The sequence below is a fragment of the Myodes glareolus genome, chromosome 8, assembly GCF_982192425.1.
Source record: "Myodes glareolus chromosome 8, mMyoGla1.1, whole genome shotgun sequence".
NCBI lineage: Eukaryota > Metazoa > Chordata > Mammalia > Rodentia > Cricetidae > Myodes > Myodes glareolus.
Genome location: NC_142033.1, coordinates 20,061,487 through 20,073,992, shown reverse-complemented (window position 1 = coordinate 20,073,992; position 12,506 = coordinate 20,061,487). Strand labels below are relative to the sequence as shown.

General features: G+C 37.7%; 1 protein-coding gene across 1 annotated transcript in view; it reads right to left on the bottom strand.

Moving 5' to 3' along the window:
- Positions 1-5,867: 5,867 nt before the first annotated feature.
- The window catches only part of LOC125406231 (UDP-glucuronosyltransferase 2B17-like), a 245,283-nt gene continuing 238,644 nt past the window's right edge, over positions 5,868-12,506 (bottom strand). Inside the window, exon 6 of the mRNA XM_087908906.1 lies at positions 5,868-6,325. Coding sequence (XP_087765032.1) covers positions 6,046-6,325 — 280 coding nt within the window. The 3' untranslated portion in view covers positions 5,868-6,045. The remainder of the gene's footprint in view (positions 6,326-12,506) is intronic.

Sequence of the window (12,506 nt, the reverse complement as noted above, 5' to 3'; positions counted from 1 at the left end):
TAATCCCATATTGTGTTTGTTGACTTTTTTGTTGATATGATAAACTCAATATCTTCTTTTAAAGTTATTATAATATTTATTAAAAAGATGTCAATTTTAATTTCTTAAAGGCCTGTTTTTCCCTTAGAGCCATACATATATTGTCTTATTGTTTCAGAAATTTTGTATCTGCATATTGTGATTTGTCCACAGAGCAAGTCAACTGTATTGTTTTTATAAGTAGGAAGTCATGCTGGCTTGTTTTGTTTACTAAGTTTAGTTGATTAATAAATATCTAGGGCAGTATGATATAATTCTTCCATTTATGTATGTACAATAGTCCTGTTGACTGCAAGATGCAGGACTCCCAGCTTCTTCTCTAGCACGTCTGACTCATGCCACCTTGTCCCACCATGATGATGATGAACTGAACCACTGAACAGTAAATGAGTGTCTTTCTTTCTAAGAGTTACCATGGTCATGGTGTCTCCTCACAGCAACAGAAATAGCAGTAGGTTAATACCGGTTCTGAACCCATTTTTAGGAGTTATTAATATATCATATTGAATATTATACTGGGAAAATCCACTCAACTGCATATTCTCACTACAGTTCCTGTTCCATATCACCATCGTGGGATTCTACCTAGGAGGGTTCCTGTGAAGTAGTTGGCTAACTGTATCAGCAGCTCAGTTTATTCAGTCTTACAATAAGACAATGGGCTCTGTCACCTCCACATTGCCACTGGAAGTAAAACTTTGTAACCCAATTGGCTCAAACTGTAGAGAGCCGTCAGGGAAAAAAAATGAGTATGCCTTTTTACTCCACTGTTGCCAAGGTATCAATTTAAATTTTCTGCTTTCTTTCCTGCAGACTGATGAGGAAACACTATAGCCTCAGCAACAAGAAATTTGTCAGAAATCCTGACATGAGTGTCTTTGCTTAGAGAGGTCCAAAGAAGCAGAAAAATAGTCCCATCCAGCGATTACTTATCCTAGGGAGCTGCCACAACTGCTAGCCTGATTGTTTTGACCTCATTTGAAACACTTACTTTCCTATGAAGAACTCAGCTAGCCTTCCATATTTGGACCCCCAAAGAGGTTGAATAGTTCATACTCAGAACTATTGACATTGAACCTAATGACATGAGAAACAAAATGTTACTATTTATAAATTTATATCCCCAGGGAGCAGCAGGACTACTCACTGATAACTGTACCCATCTTCAAAAAACTGTTACAGACCTTGGATTCTGACTGGAAGCACTCTGGGCCCAAAAGTGTCACTTCACTCTTGTGCAATAAACCATCACCCTACCTTGCGAGCTGACAATATACAAGGCCCTTCAAATGTTTTCAGTACAAAGCTCCAACCAATACTTATTCAGCCAGATAATAAATGTTTAAGATGTGAGGACTGAGAAATGCAGGCCAATTTTCCACATTGCCTGGCGGTCAGAGAGTTTGAGAGACAGACACAGGATGTGATGGCCTGCCCTCTCTTAAAGTTGGGTAAACTCAGTGCCATCATGAGGTAGGATGCTAATGCGATTCTTCTCCTTCCATTTAACTATGAGGTCACCTGGGGAAGAGGATTTTTCTGCCTACTTGACTAAGTGGACTTGAGTAAAACATGACTTGAGTCACCCAGCAACCTAGACAACAGAATGCAAATGAACCAATAGTTATGTGCTCCCCGACTTTACCATCATATAAAAGCTGTTGGAAAAAAATAAACGCAGGTGATTTTGCGATCTAAATAATCACTGAAATTCCCTACTGGTACTGCCATGTGATTTTTGTCTTCATTTTTACCAACGTCTCTACCCTGGGAAGAAGTGTTTTTTTTGGGGGGGGGGGATGGGGCTGGTCCTCAGCATAAAACCAAGCTAACAGGGCGTAACTTGCTTTAGAATGTGTATTTATTTTCATCTCAAAAATTTTATGTGTGAAATTTGAGAGAAAATGCTATAAAATTCTGCTTTGGCAGTCTGTTTTTAACAAAATGCTCCTTGTTTTGTGTTATGTAGATGAGATATGGATTCTCTTTGAGAATGAAGAGAATTTATGGTAATACACATGTGTGACTTAACAGGAGAAAGCAGACTTCCAAGGATGGGCCTCTATCAGGCTCATGTTCCCTCGGTTTTCCCCTCACCATTGGCTCTCACAAACTTTCACTTGTCATTAGGTTTTAACTATTGATAATTGTGATGCCTTCGTGTGGCAATTTTCTCTGAGATAAAATCTTTCACCTTTTAGGGAAGTTCCTTAACATCTAGAATATCTTGAGAGAGGAAAAACATCCAATCCTACAGGAAAGCTAAGACTCAGGATGTTCTGAGGGATACTGAAACATCCTATCCTGTAAGACAGCTTCTTCAGTCTAGGAAATTAACAATTCAAAAAATTTCAGGAACTCTCTGAGACCAGCTGTATTCACTTGACTTTATAAAAAATCTTATAAGCAATAAGAATTTTTTATGATATACTCTCTTACAAGATGCATAACTTGAAGGATGAAGAGACAATCCAGGCTGTCTGGAAGAGTTTCAGGACAACTGAGCAGCTTTGTAGAGACATTTTCTACCCTGTCATGCTGCCTTCAAGTTGTGCACTGAGCTCTAGTTTTCAAGAGTCCATGAGACAGTGAATTAATATATACATAAGAGTGTAAATTAGACGCAGTGGATTTAACATATCCTCAGGTCAAATTCTCAAATTCCTGTAGTCATACATTACTTCCATTTGACTTCTCAGTACTATGAGCTCTAATCAGAAACAGAAAGCAATAAACACAGAGTTATGTTGCAGGTATTAATTCTTAGCACATCACTAGGGTGATAATCTAAAGGGTAGTGTCTATTCTGTCAAAATATTATCTGTTGTTTGGTACTGTAATAGATTTTATGACCTGCTTTAATATTACCATTTACTTTTACTATTTCTCTTATATCTTCTTCCTTCAGACAATGATAAAACTATTCTTTCTTATGTGGCTGATTTTGGTGCCTTAAATTCATTTGACTAGATAGATACCTGAACTCAGAGCATATTCTGTCCATCTTTCTCTCTGTATAGTTCTTTAAGAAGCGTAAGGACCTGACTGTTCCAATATGCAAGCATTATAAATATGGTCAGAATGTAGATCACATGACGTGATCCTCCTGAGAAGCAGCTCCTCAAGCCTTTGTGTTGAAGACTTTGAAACTCGACTCTGTGTGACCCTAGCTTTAGTCACCTTCGACCTTCCAGCACTGTTGCTAAGCTCACACGTTCCCCTTGTGCTCTCATTGACTTTTGGAACTCCGTCCTGTGCCGACCTGACACAGCTGAAGGACTTCACCATGGCATGGGTCCAGACAATATATTCTTTTCTAAGTATCATCATGGGAGGAGATTCCCCAACGGAACCCTGCAGGAGCATTTTCTGACCGGTAACACATCCCTGCTTGGTGAGGTGTTTGTTAAACTTTTATTAACAAGATATTATAAGAAATGTTTGTTGTGGATAAACCGAGCATGCTCAAAAGACAAATCTTGTGTGGACATCCTAATAGCCGAGCTCCTCTCAGCCCACTGGCCTTGCTTTCTACATCCTCACTCTTACTATGTTGCTTAATTCAAAATGGTACAAATGATGAGCAAAGCACAATTTAGAGACCAACATTCAAATTTAACCCTAAACTTTAATCCTTGAAAACAAAAATGCTAACAGGAGAAACTTTTTTTTGGCAAAGAGTGTATTTCTGAATTAGAACTTTCTTTGTCTCATTCAACATTTTCATAGGAAACAGCACGATCAAGATCATGACGGGAAAATGACAGAACAGCAGATCTGAGCTAGTGGGAGCTCATGACACTGGACCAACAGGTACGGATCCTGCTTGATACAAACCTAGGCCCTCTGTGGGTGACAGTTGTAAAGCTTGGTCTGTTTGTGGGGTCCCTAGTAGTGGAAACAGAACCTATCCCTGATGCATGAGCTGGCTCCTTGGAATCTATTTCCTATGTTGGGATACCTTGCCCAGCTTTGATGGAGAAGAGGATCCTATTTCAACTTGATCTGCCTTGCTATGCGACTTCCATGGGGGACCTGCCCCTTTTAATAGAGGAGGCACAGATGGAGGGTCTTAAGGAGGTGAACGGAGGGAAAAAAACTGAGGTATGTGTGGAAAATAAATGAAAAATAATAATAAAAGCTAACAAAACATCCAAATAAAGTTAAAAATAAAACAAAAGAAAAAGACTACATTAACATCTTTTCCCATAGTTTACAACACAATATCATTCTTTTCTTCAAGTCTTCTTAACCTTGTCTTTCCTGTTCTGAGGCAGTCATCAGTAGGATATTATGATAACAAGTATGAATTTTATCAGTTATTGTTTTTTGAATTCATTGTTGAACTAATTTCCTCATACACATGTAATTATACACTACCCAGCTGTATCACAACTCGTATGAAAATAAAAAGAGCTTTGAGGATGAGATCCATACTTGATTAATTTTTTCACACTATTTTTTCATAAAAGAATAAGGGTTATTTCCTTATTTAAATTTTTCCATCAATTTTTTATTGATTCTTTGAATTTCATATCATATACCATAGCCACACTCATTTCTCAGGTCTTTCAGATCTGCCCTCCACCCTTGTAACTTTCCTCCCAAAAAGACAATAGAAAATTAAAATTTCAAAAAAGGATCATGGTAGAATGTGCAGTGTCTCACAGTGTGTCACACGGTGTACTCTTTAAACAGCTTTACTTGTGAAAGTTCACTACAATGAGTCATTGGACTGGTTCAAGGCCTCTGGGCTCTGCTACACTACCGATGATGGATCCTCCCTGAGACTCCTCTGGGCTATCCTGTTGCTGCCCTGTGTCATGGAGATCCTGTAACTTTGGTTCTGCATGACCTGCCCCGTGAACTCCAACAGCTCTGAGATGTGGTATGTGTTAGTTGGGCCAGCTCAAAATATTGGAACCGGGCCTGAGTGGTAGCTGAGTTGGTCACCAGGGCTAGCTCTCCATGATGCCCAAGTGAAGGGTGAGGCTGGCTTTTCTGTATCCACACAATCAGGGGTAGCTGTTCCTCACCCAGGTCACCAGGGTCAACTATCTGACACTGACAAGATGAGGGGTAAGGATCAGCTCTCCCACAATAATGAGGCCACATTCATCTACACCTCCGTTTAGGGCCAGCTCTTCCTAGCTGCTCAGGCAAGTTGCAGGGCTAGCTCACCCTAGTCCTGTGGCCAGCAATTGGTGGGTTTTGTTCTCCCATGAACACACCATCTGAACCAGCTCTCATGCACTGGCCAACCAAGGAACAGGACCATCTTTTCTACACTATTTTCACTGCTGGTGCTACTGTGTGGTGACTGGTGAGGGGCTGGATCAGCTAAGCACCGTACTCAGACAACATCCTGACCTCAAATGGGAGCCCAGACCAAGGAGGTCCACATTGCATGGACGTTGACACAGACCCCTGCTACAGAAGAGTCATGGCCCTCTACAGCAGCACAGGTTTAGACAACACCATGGCCTCTGATAGCAGTACAGGCCTCTCTCATCATGCCATTCCTTGTTGTCTTAACATCTACAGTCCTACCTGTCTTCACAGAGAACAAACTGCTCCCACTTCCCTTTCTGTCTCACCTCTCCACACATATTTGTTTATCATAATGCTGCATGCCCTGTATCATGCCGAGGCCTCTCCTTGATTTTTAAATTTTCATTTTTGTTTGTTTTTGTTTGATAAAGAACAGGGTTTATTTCATCTCATAGCTTCCTGTCCATTGCTGAGGAAATGTAGGCGAGGTGTTCAAAGCAGGCCTCAGTAGACAAGACTGAAGAAAATACTATAGAGGAAATATGCTTACACGGGTGTTCTTTATCATTTCCTCAGCTTTTTTTTATTATGTCTTTTATTTTGTGAGATTATAATATAATTTCATTATTTTTTCCTTCCCTCTAATGAGGATATGCCTTGATAGAGTAATCAGTGAATGTTCAGTAGGCCGTTCATAAACTAGAATGATGCTGAAATGTAGTTCATGTGCCTTCTCTACTCATTCTTCATTTTCTTTCCCATTGTTACAAACTTTTGATAAATGAATAAGAAGGATTTTATGGAAAGGAAAGCCATGGCTGCCACACAGGCCAGCAGGAACCCAATCACATCCAGAGAGTGGTACTGGTACCAGGTGAGGTTGTGTGCCAGTGGCCTCAGGTGCTTGGCCCCTTTGTGGCGCATGACAAACTCAATCCAGAAGATGGCTCTGTCCAGGGGTTTCATGGGCTGGTCATGATGAATGGTTGACAACCACATAGCATTCTTTTTATAGCTGATAGAAGGAAAACAGACACATTAACTTACATATGAAATGAAAAATGCACATAGGTAAACTTTTGTGTAAACATTAAAGTTGATCACACCATATATTAGGAAAATATATTTTGTTTCATGTTCAGAGGCACGTCTGAGTTCCTTGAGCATGCAATATTAAGCATTGAAAAAGAAAAATAATAAAGATCAAATATTCCTAAAGTAGTGTTTAGAGACAGAAATACAAAATAAATCAAAATGAGATATTATTTGAGTATATAAAGCCTCAGTAATCCAAAAACAATTATTAGCAATTTTTTGTATGCAAAATATGTACTAGTTTCAGGATGTATAAATAGAAGTCACATCACTCTTGAATCCTCATGGTGGTGCATGTCTGTGTAAATTTGATAAAGATTAAAATGAGAATTTTATGGTACATCTATCAATGATTAGTGGTTTTAATTATAATTGTGTCCTGGTTCTTATTAATTAGCTCTAATAGCTGCTTCTCAGTGCTTTTACGTTTTTCTAATTAAGGTCATCAAATATTTGATTAAATTAATAGGAAGGATAATTTTCAACTCTGTTACTCTATTGAATTTTTATTACTTTTATTATTCTTATTGTTAAGTATAATCACAATAAATTTCTGCTATTACTTATAAATATATGTGTGAGAGATTATGTGTTTAAAGAGTGTAAACTGTGTGTGTGTGTGTGTGTGTGTGTGTGTCTGTGTGTGTTTGTGTGTGGGTGCGATTGCCTGTTATGAGATCTGCTTGAGTTAGAGTTACAGATGTTTGAAACCAACTGATGTAAATGTTGGGAACAGAGATCTGGTCCGCTGCTGGGGTAGACATTCCCTTATCCACAGAGCCATCTTTCAAGCCCAAGTTTTAGTCTTATTGTTGATATTCGTTTTCTATTAGCATTGTAATTTTAGAACTATGAGTTGTAAAAATTTCACACTGAAGATCAAATACAAGGTGTACTTGATTCTCATGCTGAAATAATTATTGATGAGCATATAAAGGAGAAAGCTTATAAAGACAAGTCATCAACTCTGATGTCAGTTTAATGCAGCAAAAGTGGCAATTGTAATAATGGTAAATTACTGTATTTTTATTTACAAAGCAAAATGAGAGAATTATGAATTTATTCTCATTAAATAATCATCATTTCTTAGTATGCATGTTACACTTGTTTAAAATTTAATTTGTAACTTATCTGACTAGGAAATGAGAAGAGGGGAAACTCCTTAGTTTAGGTGAGGAACTTTAATACAAAAGAAAGGCAGATAGTAATGAAGTACCAATAAAGACATCAGAAAAGGCCAAGAAAAATTTTACTATTCATAATTTATTAAATTCTCCCAAAACACATACAATTTTATGTATAAATATACATATATAATTGTAATGATCTTTTTTCTCTTCTGTACTGATGGTGCTCAATCAAAGAGTCAAAGAACACCTTACACAAAACTTACTACCAAATAAGAGAAATCATCCTTTTAAGAGATAGGCCAAGACTGTCAAAGAGACTCCCTAAACATAGAGCCTATTGACGGTGCTTATTCTCCAAAGGTGGAAGGTGAGTTTCTATTGCTGAATGAGCATTCAATTCAGAAGCAGATTCCAGAGACCTCTCAGCTGGAACTGACTTGACATCCCCCACCTGAAGACTAGCTTTTGTGATATAAAACAGTAGAGAGGATTGAAAGATTTTAAAAGTCAGAGGGAAGTGCTGGGAAGTTGTGTCTTTGATAAACTACACTCATGTACGTCTCAACATCATGTGTACCTAAACAAGATCATAATAATGATGACACCTGTAGTCTTTTTAACAACATAGGTCCCTAACAAAATTAGAATAAGTATGAAACCTATACTCATTCTCAAAAACATAGGTCCCTAACAAAATCTGAATAAGTAGAACATCTGTAGTTGTTCTCAAAAACATGGGACCCTAACAAAATCTGAATAAGTAGGAGATCAATATTTGTTCTCAGCCAAATAAGTCTCTAAACAAATACTTGGTGTGGATCTTTTTGTGTGAACATTAAAAATGATTACATAGTATTAGCACAATATTCTGTGAATAAGATTGGTTAATAAAAAAGTGACTTGGGCCCAAGACAGGGCTGAACAGAGATAGGCAGGTAAAACTAAGCTGAATTCTGGGAGAAAGAAGGTGGAGTCAGAGAGAAGTCATGAAGCCCCAGGGGGAGATAAATAGCAGGTCTTTACTGGTAGGCCAAAAGCACATGGCGAAACACAGATTAATAGAAATGGGTTAATTTAAAATATAAGAGCCAGCAAAAAATGTACATAAGCTAATAGGAATAGCAGTTTTGTAATTAATATCATTTCTGGTTGGTTATTTCGAGTCTAAGTGACTGGGAACAAACAAGCAGCTTCTTCCACAAGATCTGAATAAGGATCACACGAGTAGCCATGCTAACAGAAAAGAGGTGGATTTCACTCTGGTCCTAATTCCACATGAAATTTTTTAAGGCATTGAAGTAATGCTAAAAGTCAGAAAGAAATATTCTTTTTCTAAAAACGCCCTTTTTGGAAAGAGTTTCCAAATGGATTTATTTAATCAAAGAAAAATAATTATCAACATGTTCATTTGTTTCATAGTAAGAAGTCTTTATTATTTAAATTTATCCTAAAACAGGTTGCATATTTAAATATCTAACCATACACTTACTTTTATGTTATATTTATGCTATTTTGATGTATTACAACTTTCATAAAAGGTACCTATCTCTTTTATAACATCTAATTTCTCTGTTGCAATATTTTCCTGTGGCTTCTAGATGTACAATATCTGGTACCACCTCTTACATTTTATTGTTGCCAGGAGGGCTGCTTGTTGATACCTGGTCACCTAGCCAAGTTAGACCTGAAATAATCACACAGAAACTGCATTAATTAAATCACTACTTGTCCCATTAGCTCTAGCTTCTTATTGGCTAACTCTTCCATATTAATTTAATCTATTTCTATTAATCTTTATATCACCATGCGGCAGTGGCTTACCAGCAAAGTTCCAGCATGTCTATATCTGGAAAAGGGGAAATAGTGTGGAAGTTCCTTCTGTCTATGTGTTGCTTTTCTTGGTTAATGTATAAACCTTTTGAGCCTATGGCAGGGAAAAAAATGATTAGGCGGGGAAAGCTAGCCTGTATGATGGGAAAAGGAAGGTGGTGTCAGAGAGATGTCATGAAGCCACAGGAAATAGATGTGCTGAAACTTTGTTGGTAGGCAATGACCTCGTGGTAATATATAGGTCAAGAGAAATGGGTTAAATTAATAAGAGTTAGCCAATAAGAAACTAGAGTTAATGGGCCAAGAAGTGATTTAATTAATACACTTTCTGTGGGATTATTTTGGGTCTAGACAGCTGGGAACCAACTAGTGGCTCTCCCCTCCCACAAATTGGGGTCAGTATGGTGGACTAAAATCCATGTAAAATGTGAGAAAGCTTGAAAAGGAATTCTATACACAATAATACAGAGTTTAACACAGCTTCTTGTTGTTCGCTGGCAGTGTATTGCAGCTCCCTTATGAGAAGATTTTCTGATTCAGTTGTGACCATTTTGAAATGCCAGTTTTTCTGGTCTTCCTGGCAGTGTTATGGACTTTGGGAGACAGATATTTGGATAGGGTTTGTGATCGTACTGCTGCAACTTGCTTAATGGCAGCATGGACTGACTGTGTGCCTGAGAATGGGCCTGTGGGCATGGCTCTCTGAGGCAGCAAACAGCTCTGCCATGCTGGACTGTACCAAGCAAGCAGTTACTTTTATATATATCACAGTAATTGTGAGGCTTGAGTTTTAGACAGGACAGGCAAGCAGATAGTACCATATATACCACAGTAATGGCACAGTTTAAGTTTAAGAAGCACTGAGCAACTTAAGAAGCACTCCTGAACAGTAAAAAATTATAGATACAAAATAGGACAGATTCAGAAATAAAAGATGTCTAAATGGGTCACAGTGTTGGATAAATGCACATAGCCTAGGGGGAGAGAAAGAAAGGTGTACATAGAGTTGTAAATAAGGAAATCCTATAAAAAACAAATCTTTAAAGAGACAGAATAGACAGTCATAGAATAAAAGGAGTAAGGAAATATAAGCCACGTAAAGATAATAGAAAATTATTGTGTTTTCTTTGAGTTTTTTGACTGCAAAGGAGCTAAGTACAGAGATATTTCATTGTATGGGCTGCTAAGCTAAATCAGCATGTATGTTGTAAAGGTATCACAATTTGCAAATTTGGTTTTAAGGATGTGTTGCCTTAGAAAAGAAGTTGTTCTCTTGTTTCCACAAAGGTTGAGAACCTATGGATTGCTTCCAGATTGGTGTTGTTGTTGAATAAAGACCCCCTGAAAGGTTGCCTTGAACACCGCTCAAAAATTACTTGGTCCAATAACGAGCAAAAAGCAGTTCAAAAAAAAAACTATACTCAAATTCCGAAATATTACTTATAAATTTGTCTTTGTATTTAAAGAGGGATATGCTAAAGAGATTTGCATTTGCATGGGTCTTGGTTTATTGATGCAAACTACGGTCAATCTAATTATATGTACATTTCTGCTCTTGACTAAGGTATTGTGATTGCGTTGTTCATTTAATAATGTAATGTATAAGTAAGAAATATAGGTTAATAGTCAACTATAATAGTCAAGCTTGTAGTCATGTTAGGTTTTCTAGATATATAGAGAGATATTTCATTTAGGTGTTCTTAAAATCTTTCAGAGACCTTCAGAAAATGATATTTAAATGTTTTAAGAAATTAGGACTTTTCATGACAATGAGACTCCTCTGCTCCTGGCAGCACAAGCTACTTCAAGAAGAAGATGGGCATCAAATGGGCTGCTTATGAAGTTTGTTAGTCAATTGGACAAGAAACTGCTCTTGCGTGGCCACATAAACAGACATGCAGAACATGCAGAGAAATGACTGCTGAACTTGCCTAAAAATAAGATGATTTTTTGGGGTTGCTGCTACATGAAAGAGTCTGCCAGACATTCTGCAGGACACAGAATAACGTTACTGGCAAACTGACAATATAGGCAGAAGTATCTTTAAGATTTCCTGCTTCATGAGAAAGTGTGCTGGGTACTATGGGCCTGTAGGCCAAAGATGCCCCAACAATACAGAAGAACCTTGGGTGACTATCAGGCAGCAAGATGTCCCTTCAATTCTACAGTTTTAGAAATTACTTACATTGAACTTCCTATTTACTTAGACAATGTCATATCCTTCTGGAGTCTTTGCTGGAGATGAAGAATTTATAATTATAGTTTTCCTTAGTCATGATAAAACATAAAGTAGATATAAAACTTGTAACTATAATTCTTGCTTAAGAACTATTTTATTGAATGTAATTTTACTATGTTAAAGCCTTTCTTTTTCTTTAAACAGAAAAGGGGGAATGGTGGGAGACAGGATCATTTTGTTCTGTCCCGGCCACCCAGCTGGCTTACACTTGAAATAATCACACAGACACTGTATTCATCAAATTACTGCTTGACTCATTAGCTCTAATTTCTTACTGGCTACTTCTTGCATCTTAATTGAACCCATTTCTATTAATATGTGTGTTGCCACGAGACTGTGGCTTACTGGGAGGTTTCTAACCAGCATCCGTCTCAGGCAAGGGATCCATGACATCTGCTACTTTGCCCTTCTTCCCAACATTCAGTTCTGTCTTCTCTGCCTACCTAAGATCTGCCCTATCAGGCCAAGAAGTTTCTTTGTTGATTAACCAATGAAAGCAACACATAAACAGAAGGACCTCTTACACCACTATAATTCATGCTTGATGACTGTATTATTAAATGCAATTTTACTATGTGAAAGCCTTCCTTTTTGTTTAAATAGAAAAGGGAAAATGGTGTTGGAGGTCCTTCTGTCTCTGTGTTGCTTTTATTGGTTAATGAATAAGAAACTGGCTTGGCCTATAGCATGGGAGGAAGAAGGTGGAGTCAAAGAAATGCCATGGAGTTGACTCTGGAGAAACATGTGCTGAAACTTTGCCTTTAAGCCACTGCCATGTTGTGATATTCAGATTAACAGAAATGGATTAAATTTAGATGTATGAATTAGCCAATAAAAGGCTAGAGATAATGTGCCAAGCAGTGATTTAATTGATATAGTGTCCATGTGATTATTTCAGGTCT